The 21,613-nt window shown below is 34.6% G+C and overlaps 4 protein-coding genes across 6 annotated transcripts; all 4 read right to left on the bottom strand.

Annotated features, from left to right (window-relative positions):
- Positions 1-265: 265 nt before the first annotated feature.
- Positions 266-5,213, bottom strand: LOC123920002 (E3 ubiquitin-protein ligase RSL1). The gene is made up of 3 exons (XM_045972071.1): positions 4,349-5,213; positions 2,094-2,863; positions 266-741 (listed from the first exon to the last, which is right to left on the bottom strand). Exons 1-3 carry the CDS (start codon positions 5,075-5,077, stop codon positions 582-584), a joined length of 1,659 nt encoding a protein of 552 aa, XP_045828027.1. The 5' UTR covers positions 5,078-5,213; the 3' UTR covers positions 266-581.
- A 2,385-nt stretch (positions 5,214-7,598) lies between these two features.
- LOC123920001 lies at positions 7,599-12,896 on the bottom strand. Of its 2 annotated transcripts, XM_045972069.1 has the most exons (4): positions 12,577-12,896; positions 8,638-9,524; positions 8,056-8,341; positions 7,599-7,739 (listed from the first exon to the last, which is right to left on the bottom strand). In XM_045972069.1, the coding sequence occupies exons 2-4, from the start codon at positions 8,733-8,735 to the stop codon at positions 7,608-7,610; spliced, it is 516 nt and encodes a 171-aa protein (XP_045828025.1). In that variant the 5' UTR covers positions 8,736-9,524; positions 12,577-12,896; the 3' UTR covers positions 7,599-7,607. The 2 variants fall into 2 exon arrangements, with proteins under 2 accessions (XP_045828025.1, XP_045828026.1); XM_045972070.1 differs by lacking the exon at positions 12,577-12,896 and having other exon boundaries at positions 8,638-9,614.
- Positions 10,600-12,351, bottom strand: LOC123920000 (two-component response regulator ARR14-like). The gene has a single exon (XM_045972068.1). The coding sequence runs from the start codon at positions 11,697-11,699 to the stop codon at positions 10,749-10,751; it is 951 nt and encodes a 316-aa protein (XP_045828024.1). The 5' UTR covers positions 11,700-12,351; the 3' UTR covers positions 10,600-10,748.
- A 964-nt stretch (positions 12,897-13,860) lies between the features above and the next one.
- LOC123919999 lies at positions 13,861-19,265 on the bottom strand. 2 transcript variants are annotated; one of them, XR_006813378.1, is made up of 5 exons: positions 18,903-19,265; positions 15,127-15,399; positions 14,870-14,953; positions 14,564-14,698; positions 13,861-14,354 (listed from the first exon to the last, which is right to left on the bottom strand). XR_006813378.1 is itself a non-coding variant. In XM_045972067.1 (4 exons), the coding sequence occupies exons 2-4, from the start codon at positions 14,915-14,917 to the stop codon at positions 14,184-14,186; spliced, it is 354 nt and encodes a 117-aa protein (XP_045828023.1). In that variant the 5' UTR covers positions 14,918-15,399; positions 18,903-19,193; the 3' UTR covers positions 13,861-14,183. The 2 variants fall into 2 exon arrangements, 1 of the variants encoding a protein (XP_045828023.1); XM_045972067.1 differs by having other exon boundaries at positions 14,870-15,399; positions 18,903-19,193.
- Positions 19,266-21,613: the final 2,348 nt, after the last annotated feature.

The following is a 21,613-nucleotide window of genomic DNA, read 5'->3' as shown; positions in this document are numbered from 1 at the left end:
ATAATAATACATAAAAATTGCATAAACTGTTTGCATAAGCTCAAAAATAAGCTAATCCAAACCTGAATGAATTAAAGGAAGAGAATTTCTTTTCACACCTCTAATTTCTTCTCGCGTGCCATGCAAAATGAGGAATACTCCACTCGTATTTTAGGATTACGGTGGGCAATAATGACATCGATAATTAACTCCGCCACTTCGACCCTAAAAACTAACCAAAATGACAGGCCAAATCCGGGTTCTTGTGTGAGAGAATAATAAAAAATAAAATAAATTTTTGTTTATCATATTCTAGTTCTATAACATTTGCCAAGAAAATGGCCAAACTGAATAAGAAGATTTTAAACTCCAAAAGTTTGGTTGGGTAAAAAAAGACATGTGAATTTGAGAGAAAGTGTCACAAGTGTTCTTTGAACCCTAAAGTCGTTTCACAATTCTTTGATAGAATTAGAGATTACTGGAAAGAAAGTCTTCATTATTTACAACTAACTTTCAAATTTGGGTTGCCTTAAAATATGACTATATATCATATTTACCAGCAACAGTCCAAAACTAAGTCAAGACAGTGAAGTTGTGAGCACTTAATAATAAAAATCATCATCATCTTCTTCCTCATCTTCCTCTGACTCAGCATGGCGATCTTCTAACCAAATATTGTTCTCTTCCCAAAGTGGACAAGAACATGTTGCTTTTTTGTCCTTCCACTCAGCTCCACATTTATAGCAAAATTCGTAACCACATCTGTAATCAATAGAAGAACAAGGTAAAACATACTATATAATGATAATAAGGACCACAAATCAAATTAGCAACAAGCCAAAATATAATGCTTCCCATTAACAATGACTTGTATTTCCATTCATGGAAATCTGTTTATGAACTAAGACTAGAACTAGACATATTTTCCTTGTTAAATAGTCTTACCTTAACTCCAATCATGGAACTATAGCCAACGGAACTATAGCCAACCTCTTCGTCTCACAATGCACATAAAATTTCAAAACAACATTCTTCTAAACATTGTCATAAATGTTAGCTATATACAGTATAATTAAATAATATTCCAAGTTTAAAATTATACATAATTTCAGTGGCAAATTCTACTATGGACCACTTTGAAAGGTGGACCAGCACTTTAAAATCACTTGAAACTCCAACGACAATTCACGGCATCCAGCTGAAAGTAAAAGCTCACGAGATACTCCTAGTCCTCATCCTAATAAGTGAGATAATTACCTGTTTGGTAACAATTCGAAATAATATGGGAAAGTGAACCAAGTGCCTCAAAACTCAACTCATTTGTTTTCTTTGTTTTTGTAGAACTGATACCGATCAAATGACTGCCTCACTCATAAAACAAGGGTGACATTCTAACAAGTGACAGTGACATTGGTTGTCATTAGAATGTCAAGTATTTTTAAGTGTCTATCAACTGTAGAATCCGCCAATTGCAGTAGCTAATGTATATAAATACATAAAGTATGCATCATATTGTTAACATTGAATACTGGGCACAGTGGTAAAAATCTTATCGAAAACAGGGCATCCAGTAGTATTCCATTCCGAAAAAAGATATTTTATTATTTTGGGAGCAATTTTACATATAGTAATGCCTTATGCGTGCAATGGAAATGATAAAAAAAGAAAAGAAAGATCATTCAGGGTCCGACTGTTTGATCTGGCACTTGCATAAAAGTGTCGCCAGGAGTTCTTGGCAATATATATGAAACAATTAATATGAAATACAATTGCCATTAAAAAAACAAAAATAAAATGAAATATGATAATAGGATCCTATAATAATATGTATATATGATAACCATTAATAGAAAATGTAAGGCTGCACAAACTGGTATACATTTTTCCCAACTCCAGTAAGCGAATTAATCCCAAACAGTACTTGCTCATCACATTATATGACTCGGTGCCAGATAACTTGATAAAAATAAGTCTAGAGAGAATTATGCATGTTCCATGACTTTGTTTTATTCGTTAGGAAAAAAGAGAGGAGATTCTAGAAGAAGAATGATTATAACACAGGTTAAAACAAAGCAAATATTTGTAGAAAATAAAAGAAGCAAATATTAGAGTACCTGCAAGTCATGTGGTAGCAACCTTCAGCAAGTTCAATCATATGGTTACACTTCACGCACTGCTTCCAAAGACTCCTTGATGCCAGAAATTTCAACTTCACATCATCTGCTGGAGGGTTAGGATTCAACCTTTTGTAAGTATAACATGTCATACCACTGTGCCAAGGAACCTTGCAGCCGAAACAGAAAAGACCATGACATTTTACGCATTTCTTGGGTAACGAATGTTCGGAGCCCATAAGACTTTTGGAGTAGTTTAAAACTTCACTTTTTGACATTAATGCAGAGCATCTTGGATAAGGACAGTAAATTTTCTCAGTATGCGGAATTGAAGCTTCCACTTTTCGTTGCTGCATAGTTTCAACTAATTTAGAAGTCAAGAATTTCCGGCAACTGTCAACTAGAAGCTCATTCTTGCATCCCTCATGAGGGCATATTGGCACCATTCCATGGAGCAACTTCACCTCCACATGTTGCTTCATGCAAGAAAAGCAATACCTGTGTTGACAACCATCAACTGAAAAAAATTGACTATGATCGGTATCCTCCAAACAAATGACACAAGTTTCTTTCAGACTCTTTGCGCTGCTAGACTCAGCAGGCCTCGTGGACTGAGAAACAATTGCATCTTTTGCAAGCTTCAATGCAAATTTCAGATCCTGTCTCGCCACTAGCCTTGGACTGCAGTATGCAAATTTTCTTTGAAGCAGATTCACCTGATTAAGTAACATAGCAATCTTCCTCTGTTTTGCAGGCCATTTTCCACTTAACTGACAAGAAAAACAAGATATTTAAAACCTCCACAAAAAAGAAAACATTATCACATAGTCACTCATTCCCATCATCTTAAACTCACGCGTCAAACAAAGTACAATTCAAGCCACACAGCAGTCCAAGGACACAACCTCCCTGACTGACTTATTAAAAACCCCAGCCCGTTCTCCCACCATAAACGACAGTTTCTATTACAACATATTCTCCAAGCATGCTAAAATTTCAAATGGAAATCAAGCAAGCCACATTAAAATAAAAACGGCACTAAAGCAATAAATTGCACATAATACCATTATTATTAATTAGTCTCTTATAATACATGCGAGTCAAATCACAATTCGATGCAAAAGTGAACCCAATCAATACAAATCCCTAGTGCGTATCTATTTTGGACATGAATCTCATGATGAATCTCGACTCACTATCATGAATCCCGAATCACTATAATGAATATCAATTCCTTCTAATGAATAAAGAATAAACCACTATCTAAACTTAATGTAGCCATCTAAGTTTATTTTGTCAACTATGTGTAACCGCCACTTTTCTTTTTCATTTGATTTATGACTTGAATCTTGAATTATTTTGAGGTTTGAATATGATGTATCAGCTCATAGTTTTACTGTGTCGCTAGTTTGTACTTAAATGTCACATTTTTTTTGGTAAGGTATCATACGATTCCTAATAAGATTCAATTCACCGTTCAGAAAATTATGTTTTCCGATTCACAATTTGAATCTCAATTCGATAACCTAGCATAAACAAACGTTAAAAGTCGAATCTTCTATTTTATAACAATTACCTGTCTGAATTATGCACATGGCTATCATTATCTTACAATACACACAAGTCACTATGATATCTATGTTGTACATGAATCCAAGAATGAAGCTTGATCCATTCTGATGAATCGCAACTTAAACCTAAACTTGTCTAGCCATCCACTTTCTTTTTGTCAAGTTTGTACAACCAGCCACTTTTCTTGTCATTATTTGAGTTCTTATTCTCATATAACACATATACCCATATACCTTATGCATTTGCGTACAGTATGCCACTCGCTTTTACTTAAAAATATCAATGTTTTATTGACAATGCATGCATATTAATACTTTTTTGAAACGGCCAATGTAAGTAATCAATATTGTTTGTCTTTGTTAGTTTTGCGGAGGGTGGGAATCGAACTGACCTCCTTATCACTCCATCTACCCCATCCACCCTATCCACCATGCATATTATTATTCATAATAAGATTCAATTCACTAATTAAAAAAGATGTCTTCTGCTTCACAATTTGAATCTCAACTAACCATTAAACATGCATTTCGAATTATCAACATACTCACATACCACTCTTCTTCAAAACACAATAGCACATACCATTGCATTAAACTATTCTACATTTAAACTAGGGTGCATGCATAGTGAATACAATCATTATCAACAAAAAGTTAAAAACAAAGAGAGTAAGAAAAACTCACAAATTGAAAAAGTGGATAATGATCACCAAAACAAATAACATTTTTCAAATCCAAAGCAAGAACAGCATTGAAAGCTTCAATCAAAGCCTTAAGTTCCACAGCAACTTTATTTGTTCCATTCCCAACAACAGCTTTAGAAACTTCAAATATCAAATTATCATTCAAATCACAAACAGCAACACCAATCCCAGCCACAGAAAAATTCTCATCTCTCACACTTTCTTCACTCACTAAACCCTTAAAATAAACCCTAACAACCGCACCTTCATCACTTCTACCACTTTTCGAACTTTTCGAACAACCTTCCCCCGAACAACCTTCCCCGAAAGGTTTCTCGAATTTATCCCCCCATTCCTCCCAATCCTCCTCAGGAAAATTGAGAATCTCCGACGCCATTTTCTGATCATGAATTCGACGGCGGAGATCATCCTTCGCCTCACGCATTACTCTCTCGCTCTGCTCCCTGTCGTGCATTTCCGTTTCCATCTTTTCAAGCTCTTCCAATTGGAGAGACGTTGCGTTGAAAACGGCGTCGTCGTCGTCGATGATCGGTTCTTCGAAAATAACGTCTGTGGAGGAGGAAGAAGGATGGTTGGTGAGAGAAGCGGCTAAGGCTTCCTGTAATTGGAGACGGTAAGCAAAGTCGAGATCGGATTCCATGGATTCCGCCGCCGTGAGTTCGTGGCGTTGCGCCGTTAACAAGAAGTGTAAGTCTTCGGTTGAGTCCATTGGCTGTAACGTTTCCGTACAAATCGATGAGAGAGGAGTGTGGCTATCTTTGGTTACCCCATTTTCCTATAAAATTATTTTGGAATTTGTACCGTCAACATTTTAAAGTCTAAATTTTACGTTCATAGGTAGGTTTGAGGTTCAAATTTCCATCATTACATTTATTTAGGGGTGATCGTATTCGAACTAATATAAAAGTAAAAATGTAAATCGAATCAATCCAAATCAAAACCGCAAAAATCCACATTTAATTTTAACTGATCATTTTTCTTCTAAACCGCATGGTTTGGTTGGTTTGCGATTTTTATTTCAGAAAACCGAACCAAACCAAACTGCAATACTTAACTTAATTCTATCAACTATTAGCAATTAACTCAAATTGAGTGCATAAAATAGTAGACTGTCAAAACATATCAATGAGACTTTCATCTATGAAACGATTCTATCTGTTTATTTTATTGCAAATGATACCTCTATTTTTGGTTTAACATGACATTTCTATTAGAGATGCAATGCAAGTAATACACTAGATTTTAAAGAACTAACAATTTAGGCTCTGCTAACTATACTATTTTTGACATCTTATGATTGATTAGAGTTAATTCTTTTCAAGGATTTTTTAAATGCTATTTTGACTTTGAATAAGTGAATGGACATGAAATTTTTGCATAAACGTTCGATTGATGTTTGCAGGGATATTTGTTACATGTGTAAATGTACCAATAAATTCAGATTCAAGTTGCTTATGCAGTTTTGGCTAGGTAAGAAATTCTTATAAATAATAACTATAGTATGTTTCGATATAAAAAAATAACTATAATATGTTTCTGTTGGGTGGGTTCACTCCCCAAGTGGGACCCACGCCAATTAAAAGAAAATAGAAAGAAAAAAAAAGAGAAAAGAAAGAATAAAGGGGGAGATGTTAGTATTTCAAGTGTGAGTTGAGTCCCACGTCGGATGAAACAATGAATGTTGAATGACTTATAAGTGAGAGGACCCATAAACCTAACACCTTAAGGTTTTGGGTTAAAGTGTGGTGTCCAACTCACTTGTAGAGTTGTTCTTAAGCCCAACCAAACAGTCTGATACCACTGTTGGGTCTTGAGGGGGTCCGGGGGATCATCACATCGGGCCTTGAACAATTATACAAGTGAGTTGGACACCACACTCTTACCCAAAATCTTAAGGTGTTAGGTTTATGGGTCCTCTCACTTATAAAGTATTCAACCTCCAATTTTCTAAGCAATGTGGGACTTAACCACTCACACTTGCCACAACAATCTCCCTCTCAAGTGTGAGTTCATCCACTCCCCCTCAAGCGGAATCTTTCTTCATCCTACACTTGTACCGCCGTAAGCCACACTGCTCCACGGGACTCGCCGCCTGACCACCTTTGTTAGGAAGACTTTCGATACAAGGAGCCAATTCAACCCTTCGTCAAACCATCGGCTCTGATACCACTGTTGGGTCATCACGAGGGGGCAGCCGGGGGATCATCCACATTGGGCTTAAGAACAACTCTACAAGTGAGTTGGACACCACACTCTTACCCAAAACCTTAAGGTGTTAGGTTCATGGGTCTCTCACTTATAAAGTGTTCAACCTCCACTTTTCTAAGCAATGTGAGACTTAACCACTCACACTTGCCACAACAGTTTCAAGTACCATTTTTAATCCCATGCTTTTGATGAAATTACTGTAAAACAACAACTGTTGTGAATTTCTATTGTAAGTACTATATATATAGTTAAGTGACAACATGTACAGTGTCATAATGAAGGTATGAGGCTAATTAAAAAGCTTATAGGATTGCAGATTTGACAACTTTATGTATGTCCAACACAGAAAATGATGTTTGGTCTTGATAATATAAGTTATTTCATGTGCTCTTTTTTCCAATGTTTCACTATGGAATATTGAAATTCTTTAACTATAATGGAGGTACCGGGTATGATTTCTCCACTATGGTTAGTTCTTAATTACTTGTCTTTTCTAGCTTCCAATATAACTTTGAATGTGCTCCCCTTTATCCTTCCATAGGTCATGAATCACAAAGCAAAACCATTGGTAAAATAGAGATGAGTTCTTTGTCAACCTTCCTAATAACATCGCATTATATGTGCAGTGTTTGAGAAGGCTTTTGATCACTGCTACTATTTCTCATCTGAGGTATCGTTACTCTCATAAAAAAATGTACCACCAGGCCAAAGGATCTGAAAACATGGCCACAAGACATGAAACATATGCACAAGCCAACATCATAACATTTCATTAAAGTTTTGGAACATATTATCAAGTGCAAATAAGGGCAGGTTAAAAAGGAGGAGATTAGAAGAAACTGTTTCATGTTAATAAAAAGATTAATAAGAAAAAGGTTAACAAAATACTAAATCAAGTGCAATTTAAGCTACTGAAACTGCAAAATGTGGCTTAAGTTAACTTCATTAGAATCCACAAAGTAACTTAAGGAAAATGTGTGAAAAGATGTGCAGGATTTGGGCCTTCTTATCACATTCCTTGGTATCAGATCTTAACACACTTGCTGTAGCCCTTTGCGGTGGGTTACTTCTATCAAATTCATCTGCATTCCATGGCAAGTACAACGTGGTAGATGCAGAAGGTCCATCGTTGAGGAGGGATAGTGATCCGCCACCCCCTTGAACTGCCGTACAATATCATCCACAACATCATTAACATTGACTGTTGATATAATACATTCAAACATTGTGTTTGGAATCAGTACACAGAAAAACCAAAAAAAAACCTCTAGATTTTGTTAACCTTTTACGAATTAGGATTAAATTCAAAAAATAAATACTTGATATCATTGATAAACAAAGAAAAGTGATATAAAATAAGGAAATGACATGTTTTGTTTAACAACTTAATCCTTTTATAAATAGTATATAGCAATCCAATTCATTTTTCATAGAAAAAGAAAGTAAAAGCTCTATGTGCAAAAAAGTTTCTATGTTTACATCATCGGGAAGAATCTTCTCCAACAATCCTTCAGAAGATTTATCAGCCTTTGTAACAACAGCTAAAGTCCTCAAACCAGTTTTACCAACAGAAAGTGACATCCTAATAAAGTCACAAGTAGGAAAATCAACTGCAGCAGAAAGAACATTCAAGAGAAGATAATGCTTTCTTCTGGAGTTATATACTGCATAATAACAAGGGCAACTATTGCAGCTGCAAATTTCTCGGCAACAAGGGCAAGTCCACTTGGGATTGTAATCGACTTCTCTCACATTTTCTCCATATCTATTATACAGTTGTACACAATGTCTGTTATTTAAATTGGCAGTGACAGTTGCTAATAAAAGGCTATACAAGAGAAACATTATAAGAATAAAAGTAACCAGAAAAAAATACTAATATCTCAATCTCTTTCCGTCCCTAGTCCCGAGTTCTATCTCTCACGCACACAATATAACACATTACATGTTTCACAGCAGATTATCATTTACACACAGAAACTAACAAACCCTTCAAAGGTAAGGGCACATATCAATCAGAGAGCACAGTGAATTGATCAATCAAATATAAAGTCATAATACCTGCATTGATTCCCATCCTCGTCATATCCAACCACATACAATTCCCAAACAGTCTCACAATCTCCCAGAAGCGTCTCATGCTCTTCAGTTTTTGACATTTTATTTTATATAAATCCATCACATCATTTGCAGAAATGCAAGAATAAATCCTGCAAAAAAAGTAGTTATATTCTACCAAAGAAGTGTAATAGTAGTTTCTTTCTTTCACAATGTAATGTCTACTAGAAAACAAACAAAAAATAAATCCAGATTTTGCATGTGTAGAAAACTGTTGACCAGAAATAAACATCATTCAGAGTGAGAATGCCTTATGGCCTTTGATGAACACTTCGTTCATTCTCATAACTTGGAGCGGTTTGTTTTGACTATTTTGTGAGCTTTAGCAAGACAAAGAGAGTACACCTTTTTGGTTGTGCCTGTGCACAACCTACTACTTAGTTCTGTGGTGTCTTTAGGAGGAGTTGAATGATCGTATTTTTAACGGTTAACTTTTAAACTAATCTTGTTACAATACAAGATTACGTATATGGGATATTTTTGGTGTAATGGTGAGACAGATATATGCAATATGTTGTCCAATTAGAGTATCTATTAGCAAACAGCAGTTAGGTCAAGAATGTAGTGCTCTCAGTGTTGTCGATGGAAGAAGAAGGCCAATAATTCACCAAATGCCCACATCCAAGTAAGTCTTACTCTGTTAATTTGCATAAAAAGCTTCATTCATCTGAGTCGGCATATAATGTTCCAGTAAAAGGCGTTTGAAAATGCTTGCATCTTGGAGCCACCGAATCCCTTGTGCAACAGTGTCCTCTTTCAGGAGCCAAAGAATCTGCCTCAGGAGCCAAATGCCAATCATCAATAGCATCTTCCATCATCAACTGTAATATCTGTTTTGACATCCAAAAAACCCGTCTTCAGCATTAACAGAAATGACAATACTCGCTACTTATAAGTCCAGGAAATTAAACAAATCAACAGTGTTATGACACTTATTTTGTGTAGTAGAATCCACTTAGCCTAAAAAGTAACAAAATATGGCATCAGATTATTTTCTAAGATCAGATTGAAAGAAGAGTTCAAAATATCAAAAAATGTTGATCACTGCTACTATTTCTCATCTGAGGTATCCCTACTCTAAAAAAAAATGTACCACCAGGCCATAGGATCTGAAAACATGGCCACAAGACATGGAACATATGAACAAGCCAACATCATAACATTTTTATTTATTTTTTACATTTTTGTCCGGTGACGATTTCATCCAAGTTCAAGAAGAGGTAACTGGAAATTTATGGCAACAGTCCCTTCATAAGTAATCTTTAACCCAAACAAGAAAGACTTGCAAATAAGCATTTTGAATTTAAGCAACTGAAATCAACAACCAAGAAGCAAATTAGTAACTTTGAGGATACTACACTGCAAAGTGTAGCTTAAGTTAACTTCATTCCTGCTTTCTACAAGTTCTCAAATCACTAATTTTTGGGGTTACAGTTTTAAAGACACACAAGAACAGTCTATGAAAATTAGGATAATAGTTCAACTTCTTCAAATATTTGGTGGATACATCCGATGGACAACACAACAGTCAACAGACCATGCGAGAAAATGAATCAAGCTTTTAACTTGCTAATGAATATATTTAGCCAAGTACAGATTCATTTCTTCTTATTATTCGGCGCTATATTTTTCATAAAGGAAGAAAATAGAGCAATGGAAGTTGCTGGACTCGTCAGTATGGTCTGTTACTCAAGAAGTGTAATAGTAGTTTCTTTCTTTCACAATGTAATGTGATGACATATGCAAATCAATTTGGCTTCAATAAGAAAATTTGATGCGGTGGCAAAGCAACATGGAATTTGCATTAACATTTGTTTTAAATGCCTTATATACATACATACATATATATACTAATAGCAGAAAATAAAAAAGGAGACACAAAAATAAAACCCAGAGATAATAAAAAGAAATGATTTTATTAAAAACATTGAAAGAGAGATTACATCAACTAAGAGTTAAGAGTTGACTAATAGTAGTCAACGAGGATAAATGAAAAATATCACTAAAGTGACCAATGTACCAAATGTACTTACAGCTGACAGTAAACTAGAATCCTAGTCAAAATAGTGACCAAATGTACCAAATTCTTCGAATGGATACCATGCTTGTTCATATAATGATGATGAATCATCTAGCATCATGTTGGTTTTGTTAGTCAAAATATTGGAAACTTCAAAATCATCAAACAACATCGGAATCGGATGTTGTTGCTGTGCATTTAGAAAATTGCCATCACATGTTTTATCTTGTTTTGGCATTGACTCAACAACTTGAATGCTTTCATGAGGAACATTTGAATTTTCCCTTCCACTTTTTGGCTTTGTCTTTTTACTTGAACAATTGAAACGACGAAGTCGAAATTTTTGCAAGTGGCTAGCAACATGCGACGTTTCCAAACCCCGAACATCCATCATTTCGGTAATTTTTTTTGGCGTTGCCTTTTCAATGCCAAGTTGATTCACAGCTCTTACAAATTTTTCTTCAAGTTCCGATGATGACACCCATGATACACGATTCTTCTTTGTTTCACTTTCTTCATCTCTTTTCTTTCGTTTTTGTCCTGTTTTGACCACCTCCGAGACTGTTTCAGTTTGATCATGTTGAATTGTTGCAACATGTTGCCACATGTTTTTTATATAATTCGGATTCAAAGGTTTTAGCCAATAATCACAAGCCCCATTCATCCTTTCACTTGCTGTGTCATCAACACCCATCATAATGACCGGAATTTTGATTTCTTGTGTAACATGTTGCAAAAAGTCGTAGGAATCCATATCCGGCATTTGATCATCAATTAATATCAAATCAAAAAAAGGACCCTTTGTTTGTCTCAAAAGATTTAGGGCAAAAGAAGCCAAAGTGGATGTGATAACTTGATAGTTGCATTGAATACACATATTTGCAATGGCATGAAGTTGAGTGGTGTCATGATCAATGACAAAGACTCTTAAACTCTCTAGTAAGTGGTAGGGAATTAGGTCATCAAACTCAGTGGAAAGATCCATCGCAAACAGAGAATCCCTTCTTTCTGTGGGGAATTAGTGGAGAACTTGCAATAAATCAAGAATGAATGAGGGAGGGAGGAATTATTGTACCGTAAGTGAATTATCCAAAACAGAGCCGTTGGCGAAGGATGACGGCGGAACTCGGCGGCAACCTTGGCGATGAAGAATAGGAGATAAATTCTGAGGGAGGGAACACAGAAACAAGAGATAATTTTGAGGGGAATTAGAATTCTGGGCAACCTTGATTTAAGGCGAGAGAACAAACAGTGAGAGTATCCCTTCGTTCGTCAAACAGAGTAACCCTTTTTGCAACCTTGATTCTGAGGGGAATTAGTGGAGAACTCGCAAGAAATCAAGAATGAATGAGGGAGGGAGGAATTATTGTACCGTAAGTGAATTATCCGAAACAGAACCGTTTGTAAAGGATGACGGCGGAACGGCGCGCGACAACCTTGGCGATGAAGAATAGGAGATAAATTCTGAGGAAGGGAACAGAGAAACAAGAGATAATTCTGAGGAGAATTAGGGCACGAACAGAACTTGCAAGAAATCAAGAATTGTATCGTAAGAGCGATGAAGAATTTAGAAAGAATGAGTGAGAGTGAAGAATTTAGTGAGAACAGAAACAGTGAGTAGAGTACTGTGTAATATATATAGGGGTTTAGTTTAGTAATAACGGTAATAATTTCTCAACACGTTTTGCCAGCTCATTTTATTATTTATTTTTCTGCATTTATTCTTTTTATTTTATTTTATCTTACTAACAGTAACAAAATTAACGATTAAAAAAAAAATATCAAAAAACAAATTCTAAGAACAACCTATTGCGCGCAGAATTAACAAAAATGAAGGAAGTTGAAGAAGTGGAAATAAAAACCTGGTGGAAAGGAAGAAAGCTTTGACAGATGGATCATCATCCGGTGCACCAAATCTTTGGGTATGATCGAAATGAATCGGATCGGAATCAATATAACAAGGGATTGCATTGCAGCAACACTGAGAAAACGGTTGAAGAAAAAGGGGGGGTTTGGATAGTAAAAGAGAAGAACGTGTTACTGTTGTTGTTGGTATGTGGTGGTGATTTTTATGTAAAAGGGTTTTAATCCATCTTCCACCCATTCGCTCAGAGAGTAACACTAACACTTCTTCTTCTGCTATTGTTGTCGTGTTGTTTTTCTCAAATCTCAACCCATTCTGTGTTGTCTCTCTCCCTTTCCCATTTTTTTTTTTACTTAAATTAAATTTTCTTTTTTAACAAGTTAAATTAAATATTATGAACATACCTAAAATTCATTTTTCTACACATAAAAAAAATAAGCTTATTATTTTACACCACAATTTTTTTTTAAAAAAAAACTCCGTATTCGATCTTAGAACCAACTAATTCGAGGAGATCAATCTCACAGTCTACCTGCAGAGCTCATTTAACGCCGGGTTTTTTTTTGCTTTGTATGTACTAGTCCACAGAAATTGGCACTATAAAGAATTGAGCTTGAAACATTGAGAAGCACACTCCATCAGTTGAAATAGCTTTTGACTTCAAGGTATTCATCATCCTTAAACTTGAAACATTACAAAATTCCTCCAAGGTATTATTCATAACAACTTCGACATGTTCAACACTACTTTCGCAAAATAGAAGAACATCATTTGCAAATAAAATAAAATATGAAAGAGGTATGGGTCACCCTTAGATATTTGGAATCTTGATAGATTTCCATATTTTATTTAGGACTTTCTGTTACTAAGTGAGAGTTTCTCCGCGTCATAAAAAAAGTGAGAGTTTCTCCATATATAAAGAACAAACAAGAGTTAGGATCCGTTGACACCAGGTGTCAAACTTTAATTTGACACCAAATCTTAACTGTCTATTTTTTTTAATAAAAGGCTAATAATAATTTCCTATATTATCTGGTGTGTGTATCTATTTAGGAGATTCGTTACTTTTAGGTTGCATAAAAATTTGATTTATTGTTTTACCAAAAAAAAAAATTGATTTATATAAGCAGCCCTTAAAGAGTCCTTCAAAATCCTCTCAATTTAATTTCGAACAGGGCTTGGTCTTTCTTGTTGTCTGATTCTCTCCGCTTTTTCACTTTGTTTGGATTAAACAAGTTGCTTTATATAAGCAGCCCTTGAAATAAATCCAACATAAATCACATTTCTTAACAAAAATAAGAAATAAGATCAAGAAATCTAATACAATAATATTTATTTTTATTTACACAGCCCATAATGCTCGGTAAAACTGCTCAAGAGTTGAGAGCCATGACACAAGAATGTTCTCAAAACTCAGTGCATGGCTGCAAACTGTTTACGTTAAATGGCCTGAGCTTGTATGCATATCTAACAAAAATAAGAAAACTAAGAACTTGTCTAAATATCCAAAACAAAGTATCACCATTTTCATGTAGATGTAAAAGTCATTAAACTATGTTTCTATTCATTGATATCCTTTGCATTCATTTGATCACCTTTAAGCCTTTAACTTCTCAGAGCCCTTCTCGTCCGAATTTGTCCCTTCTGTGTCGTATCTAGAGTGGTCTCTGGTATTTCTTGAACAACATTTTCAGCACCCGAGCCTTCAATGCTTTCCTCAGAGCGACGGGTCTTAATCAGATAATGAGTAACAGATTTGAAACCCAATTTCACCACCTTACAAACATAATGAAAAGGAAACAATCAGCCCTCCATACCAAAACACAGCGATAAAAAGAAAAATTTAGGGGAAAGATTCATTTAAAGAATGTGAAGCAAAAAATGTACTCATTTATGAAGACCTGCAATTACTTTTGCAAGCACACTGAAGAAGATAGAACTGAAGACGGGGGAAGAAAATGCAGACGTCAAACCGTGTAACTAACCTTATTGTATATATTACCAGTAGGCATCCAACCATTTTTCCTACAGCAACTATTCCAGTTGCAAAGCAAATTTCTCGACAACAAGGGCAAGTTCACATGGGATTGAAATCGGCTTCTCTCACATTTTCTCCATATCTATAATATAGTAGTACAAAATTATTGTTATTAAAATTGGTAGTGACAGTTGCTAACACAAGGCTATGCTTGTTAAGTTTCAGATGGAGCAAACACCCTGAGGAAATATAATGACAAACTGAAACAATAAATCCTTTTCATAATCCAAATATCAAACTGAAACAATGTTACCTTGTGTACAAGAAATCTCCACAGAGCTGCCCTTGGGGTAATTCGCATTTGTTGCAATTCGTCAGCCGACTAATAGTTATACGCCTACAAGAAAACAAATGATTTTAGTAAAAATTCTCTATGGTCAGAGAGAAACAAGTAACATAGAAGAATTTATGTGCCAACTTTATGCCTTTCACTTCTTTGTTTGTAAGAATACATTTATCAGATTCCTTGTTTCAAAATAAATAGTCGTGCATACATAGAAACTAACAAACCATGTAATGGAGAGATCATATATATATCAGAGAGCACAGTGAATTAATCAATATATGCGATCCCCATCCTCATCATATCCATCCACATACAATTCCCAATTAGTCTCACAATCTCCCAGAAGCTTCTCATGCTCTTCAGTGTAAACTTCAGGGTTTGTACCTTCTGCTATATAAATCTCCAATTCCTTCTTTTTCTTACTTGATGACGAATGTTGTTGATGCGGTGCACGAGGTCACTTTGAACCATAGTCAACCGGAGGCAGGGTCATTATTCTGTAAACCCATCAAACATAAAACAGAAATAATAAACTAAAGTTAGTTCTACACACCGCATGTCTTCCAAAACTCAAACAATACAAAAACTCAAACAATACAAAAACTCAACAATGGTACTGAGAATGCAAAATCAACAAGCAGAATTGAAAAATGCTAGCAATCTACGAAATAATGACAAAGACATTAGACAAGGAGACCAAACCATCACTAACACATCAACACCAGTGATAATAATTTGAAAAAAAAATGAAATAATTGAATGTAACTACAAGTGTCAGATATCAATGTCAGACACCAAACACATCAGCAGCGCTACACATTGACACATCGACACAAGTGATAATTGGAAAAAATGGTGCAGGAAGCATTAGCGAGTAAACGTGGAAAGTATGAAGCTGCAGAAGAGAAGTCCATGGCTTTGTATCTCGTACAAAGTGTTGCAGGGACAAATAGTTCTGAATCTCCTCAAAAACCTGACAAGAAGTTATTTTTTGATGGAGAGCTTAGAGTTGATAAAGTGAAGGGTACAAAGGATGTTGCTTCTGATGGGTATAAAAGTTCACTTAAGAGGTCTAGCAGTGCTTCTGCCTTGGGAGTCCAACCTAATCAAGAAGGCAGCTCCATTATTTCAGAGTTTTTTAACCCAGAATTTGAGAGGAGCAGTGAAGGATTTTGGGGAAAGAGTTCTTCTAACATGATAGTTAGGAAAGAGGGGCAGTTAGCTAGCTCCAAAGCTCCGTGCCGGGTATGCACTCTTTGGCTTTAATAGTTCTGAGATATAAAATTATAGAAAGCATATCTTACAATCTATTTTAGTATTTTCTTTATTCGTATACCCTTTTCTAGATCATAATGAATGCGATTTCTGATAAAATATTTCACTCTTCACTGTTGTTTTTGTCTACTTAAACATTGCAGGTTATGGGAGCATATTTTGAGAAAATTGGTTCCACGTCTTTTGCTGTCTATTCAATTGCAGTGACTGATGTGCAAAATAGAACTTGGTTTGTAAAAAGAAGGTTTACTTATTTCTTACATTTGTATAGTAATGAGAGTTCACAAATTATAGTTTTTCTATCTGTAAAAATGGCAGGATAATTTAATTGTATTTTCTTATCTAATATTTATCTTTCCCCTATCTTTTGGTGGATACAGATACAGGAACTTTGAGCGATTACATCGACAGCTTAAAGATATTCCAAATTACACATTACATTTGCCTCCTAAAAGAATATTTTCCTCAAGCACCGATGATGCCTTTGTACATCAACGTTGCATTCAGCTCGATAAATATCTCCAGGTATTTTATGCCTGTTGCAAAAAAAAAGCCTTTAAATAGATAGTTTCCTTTTTGTACTTCTTAACTATGTCTTTAGTAACAATATGTCGTCTTACTTCAGGATCTCCTGACAATAGCTAATGTTGCTAAACAACATGAAGTATGGGACTTTTTTAGTGTTTCGTCAAAGGTGTGTATCTGCTTGATGTTTCTTATCAGTAGTTCTGATGAGTTACATTTGTATAATCTCTCTTGGTAATTTTTGGGCGTGAAATATGACAATCTTACAGACTATTGTTTCATTTTATTCCTGAAGAACTACTCTTTTGGGAAATCTTCTTCGGTGATGAAGACCTTGGCAGGTATCCAGATCTTAGTTGTAGCATTTTGTTTTATGTAAGGAAAATTAAGAACTCAGGATGTGACTATTCTATGTATTATGTCTTGACTTTGATTGATAATTCTATTTTGTAAACTTATGAAATCTTTAAAAGCCTAGTTACCTTTAAAATATGATAAAAGGAAAGATCAGATAGAAGTGGAAGAAAAAGCTTCATGATATGTCGTTCTAGTATGCCTTTTCTCTGTGTCTTGAGGATTCAAGCCCAATAGACGTAGGTTTAGCAGGATATAATAGGGACTATGCAGCTACTATGATGTATTGTATTATATAACTTTTTTTGTTGAAATTAGGTGTGGCTCTCTATGTCTATTAATATGAAGTTCTCCCTTTCAATGAATTTACTTATCCCTAGTTGATAGAACCTGTTTTGCACATAGAGCTTTTACTTTATTTTTCTTTAAAAAATGAATTGGATTGCTATATAAGAGGATCAAGTTGTTAAACAAAACATGGCATTTCCTTATTCTATATCACTTTTCTTTGTTTATCAATGATATCAAGTATTTATTTTTTTAACTTAATCCTAATACGTAAAAGGTTATCTAAATCTAGAGTTTTTGTTTTTTGTTTTTTTGTGTAATAATTCCAAACACAATGTTTGAATGTATTATGTCAACAGTAAATGTAGATGATGCAATGGATGATATTGTACGACAGTTCAAGGGGTTTTCAGATGGTTTAAGGCGAAAGGATAGTGGATCACCATCCCTCCTCAACGAAGGACCTTCTGCATCTACCACGTTGTACTTGCCATGGAATGCAGATGAATTGGATAGAAGCACCCCACAGCAAAGTGCTACAGCAAGTGTGTTAAGCACTGATACCGAGGAAGGTGATAGGAGCAGTAATTTAGGCCATGATAATATTGATAGAGAAGAAGTACAAGATAACGAATGGCAATCTGACAATGCATTGATCTCGAAGGGTTACCTGTCACTGGTAAAAGACCATACTGACGAGACCAACAACTTGAATTTTGATAGAAAGCGTGATATGTCGGGGGAAGCATGGGTTAACAATGATGTTCCAGTTACAAATTTCAGTTTTACTCGCGATACTTAAGAAGCTTGGTTCTCTGCTGCAGTACTTATCGGTGTGTGCTTAGATTATTTATTAGCTGGTTATTGTTTCTGGACTCTAGAATGCAGCATATTTTGTCAAGCTAGGAAGATATTTACAACCGAGCCACAATGAAAGTATGAAGCTGAAAGTTCATTACCGAATAGAAAAATGGCGCAGGAAACATTAGTGAGTAAATGTGGAAAGTATGAAGCTGCAGAAGAGAAGTCCTTGGCTTTGGAAACATTAGTGAGTAACTACATGTGGCAGATATCAATGTCAAACACCAAACACATCAGCAGTACTACACATCGACACCAGTGATAATTGGACAAAATGAAGTAACCGGTGTCAAGTCAGAAACCAAATACATTATTCTATTTTCAATGTAAAGTCTACCAGATATCAATGTAAAGTGTCGGTGCTTAGCAATACCTTCTATTTTCATACATTATTCTTTATATCGATATTCATATCAGTCTCACCATATTTATGAGCCACCAATGTGATTTGGTTAGACTCAATTTGAATTCGAAATAATAAAATGTGTGTTTTGTAATAGTCGGTGGGCAATCGCCAGAGCGAGTTTCCATCGTAATTTTAGGGTTTCCCAAACACACTATGTTAACATTTCTCTTGCAAATTTATAAAATGTTGTAACCTAATTAATACATGAATTTTGATATCAACACAATTGAGATACTAATAGAAACCATAATCAATAGTGTTATTAAATTGAGGAAGCAAGAATAGTAATACCTGGAAGAACGTCTTTCAGGTTGAATTGATGGTATTGGAATTTTCTTGATCTGAGGGCGAGGGGTTTTGTTCCCTAATCTGTTCGTAATGCTGCGGTGAAGCTGAAACCACGACGACAGCGCCGCCGCCATCTTCAGTATCTTCTTCTTTGCTTCTCATTCTAGGACAATTTCTTTGATTTCCCATTCTTTTTCTTCTTCTTCTTCTCACTCTGTCGTTATGATATGATATGATGAGACTGTTGGGTTTTAAAAGGGAAAGTGAAAATGGCTGGATTTTCAGATCTGTAACAAAATATTGAGCGCTGAGTAATTTTTCTCACTAAAATATTTTCCGCTCAAAACACAAAATTTCAATTTACCCACGTTTACCTTAAAAAGTATAGTTATATATTAAAATAAAAAAAATTAATCTCTAGAAAAAAAATTTTCAAGTATAATTTTTCTAGGCATAAATTTTTTAACAAAGTGATTGGATACTTTTTCGAGTTCTTATGAATACTTTATTTGAAATTCAGTTTTTATCACACGAAAAAAAGTAAAAGAAACATAGAAAAAAGAAGAAATAAATTGTGCAATATATGGCTCATTTAAGTAATTTTAATTCGATTTCAACAAGAACTCTTCTTTAAAGAAAGTCTTCTTTTTTATAATGAGTTGGGAATCGAACCCAAAACCTATAGTAGGAGGAGTGCTAAGGACACACCCTCTAACACACTTCATTAGACACACTCCGATCAATTAATGACAATAATACAATGGAAAACTGTTTCAGATCATGATTTCGTCCATATCTGTAGGTATCTTTGTTGCCTTCATAGTTAATAATTCAACGGAAACCGTTTCAACATTAAATTCTTTTCCAGAGGTATGTATGTTTCCTTTTGAAGCACACCATGTCTTTGCTTCTTCTAAATAAGAACATCTCCAAATGTGTAGTAACTGGGTACTCACGGTACTTATTAGGTACTACCATTGGAACAATACTTATTTGAGTATCTAATAGGTACTAGTTTTACAATAAGTATTAGTACCTATTTTTGTTTTTGTGGGTTTCATTTATAATGATATATAGTTATTGGTGAGATGTTTTATTGGTAGAGCTTATTTAGAACTTTTTTAGAGATGTTGGGTTGGATGAATTTGGTACTTATTAGATACTATTATTAAAAAATTATAAATAAGTGATGTGTATGACCCAGTTAAGTACTCAAAAAATGAGTATCTCCATTCTGGATACTCTAATAACTCTATTCCCACCGTCAACATCTATTTTGTTTCCTACTGCAACAAAGCAGAAGTTCTCAATGTGAACAACCCCAAATCTACTAATTAATCGATTCTGATGTGGATTCATTCATGATATTATAAGTGTGGAAGATGATGACTTGATGCGTTTTGGTCTTTGAAAAGCAGAGTCATAATGTGGAAGATGGAAGATGAACAGTTGATTCCAAATAATAATATAAAATAAAATAAATAAAAAAAGCAAAAATCTCTCTCCAACTTGGAGAACCGGTTAAAAGGTAAAAGTTTAAAAAATAAGTGATGTGTCATTAATTGATTGGAGTGTGTCTAATGAAGTGTGTTAGAGTGTGTGTCCTTAGCATTCCTCCCTATAGTAGTATTACCCAAATCCTTCATCACTAGACCAAACCTAATAACTTTAAAATAAAATCTTACTATGATATTATAATAACTACCAATTTTCTAAATAATAGTAGTTTTTTACATAAGCTAAAAGGCATTTTTACGACTTGAACTATCAAAAGCCTCTTTGAAAAACTTGTTGACAAACATATCATGTCAGTATCTGAAAAGATAATGAACTATAAAATTTTCCATTTGAATAAAATTTCTCAAATCACAAAATTCATACATACAATGATACACATGACGATAAATGATATCAAATATTTAGATATCACATTCATATTTATATTTACATAAACCAAGGCTAATATATAAAAAAAAGAATTTTAAAAAAAAACTCAATCATCTCAAAAGATAACAAATGTGTGTCGTTCCGACTTCCCTTGTCTTTGAATCACCTCTACATGTTGTCCAGTGCGGATCCGGTAGTCCTAATTTGAGGAAGGTTAAAAATACCATTAGAGGATTACATTTACAACATAATAATGAGCCATTATAGAAAATAAAATAAAGAATAAAAAACTACAACAAATAAAGAGGATTGTCCTTTCAACGAAGATAATTAAAATATAGAGCAATGAGTTTATTTTTCTTTTCAAATATATGAGCTCTAAACTTCTTTATGTCAAAATATATTGCTGTGAAAATATTTTGAGGTGGGTCCTAACAAATACTTTTTTCCTTTCTCTTTTTTAACGGTTCCAAATGATGGAAAGTCATTCTTTCCATCCACTTTCTCTTTCCTCGCATTCTTTCCTGTCTTTTTTCTACTAAAACAAATGGCGCATTGGAGATAAAAAAGGAAGATTGAATCATTTTATTTAAAGAATATAATATGTTATCATTTATAAAATTACAATTAGATTTTTGAAAAAAATACTAGAAAAAAGAATGTGGGTGACCCCAGGGATGGATATTAGGGGGGCAAGGGGTGGCTCCAACCCCTCCCTCCTCTCATAAGTCCTATTATATATACATAATTATATATGATTTGTGGACTTGTAAAAGTCACTTAATGGGATCACAACGGGCATGTATTACTTTATATTAATAATTTAT

This window comes from Trifolium pratense, linkage group LG4 (genome assembly GCF_020283565.1).
Source record: "Trifolium pratense cultivar HEN17-A07 linkage group LG4, ARS_RC_1.1, whole genome shotgun sequence".
NCBI lineage: Eukaryota > Viridiplantae > Streptophyta > Magnoliopsida > Fabales > Fabaceae > Trifolium > Trifolium pratense.
Note: the sequence above shows the minus strand (reverse complement) of the source record. Positions and strands in the feature narration are given on the sequence as shown.

What these genes read in the sequence shown, in the direction of transcription:
- LOC123919999 (XM_045972067.1), bottom strand. Translation starts at nt 14,917, where the DNA reads ATGCGAATTACCCCAAGGGCAGCTCTGTGGAGATTTCTTGTACACAAG. An exon ending in GGAGATTTCTTGTACACAAG is followed by an intron (nt 14,699 to 14,869) that starts GTAACATTGTTT and finishes ACTATATTATAG; the next exon opens with ATATGGAGAAAATGTGAGAG. An exon ending in CTGGTAATATATACAATAAG is followed by an intron (nt 14,355 to 14,563) that starts GTTAGTTACACG and finishes TATGTTTGTAAG; the next exon opens with GTGGTGAAATTGGGTTTCAA.
- LOC123920001 (XM_045972069.1), bottom strand. Translation starts at nt 8,735, where the DNA reads ATGTCAAAAACTGAAGAGCATGAGACGCTTCTGGGAGATTGTGAGACT. An exon ending in GAGGATGGGAATCAATGCAG is followed by an intron (nt 8,342 to 8,637) that starts GTATTATGACTT and finishes ACTGTATAATAG; the next exon opens with ATATGGAGAAAATGTGAGAG. An exon ending in AGAAGATTCTTCCCGATGAT is followed by an intron (nt 7,740 to 8,055) that starts GTAAACATAGAA and finishes ATTGTACGGCAG; the next exon opens with TTCAAGGGGGTGGCGGATCA.
- LOC123920002 (XM_045972071.1), bottom strand. Translation starts at nt 5,077, where the DNA reads ATGGACTCAACCGAAGACTTACACTTCTTGTTAACGGCGCAACGCCAC. An exon ending in ATTATCCACTTTTTCAATTT is followed by an intron (nt 2,864 to 4,348) that starts GTGAGTTTTTCT and finishes TTTTCTTGTCAG; the next exon opens with TTAAGTGGAAAATGGCCTGC. An exon ending in TGCTACCACATGACTTGCAG is followed by an intron (nt 742 to 2,093) that starts GTACTCTAATAT and finishes TATTGATTACAG; the next exon opens with ATGTGGTTACGAATTTTGCT.
- LOC123920000 (XM_045972068.1), bottom strand. Translation starts at nt 11,699, where the DNA reads ATGGATCTTTCCACTGAGTTTGATGACCTAATTCCCTACCACTTACTA.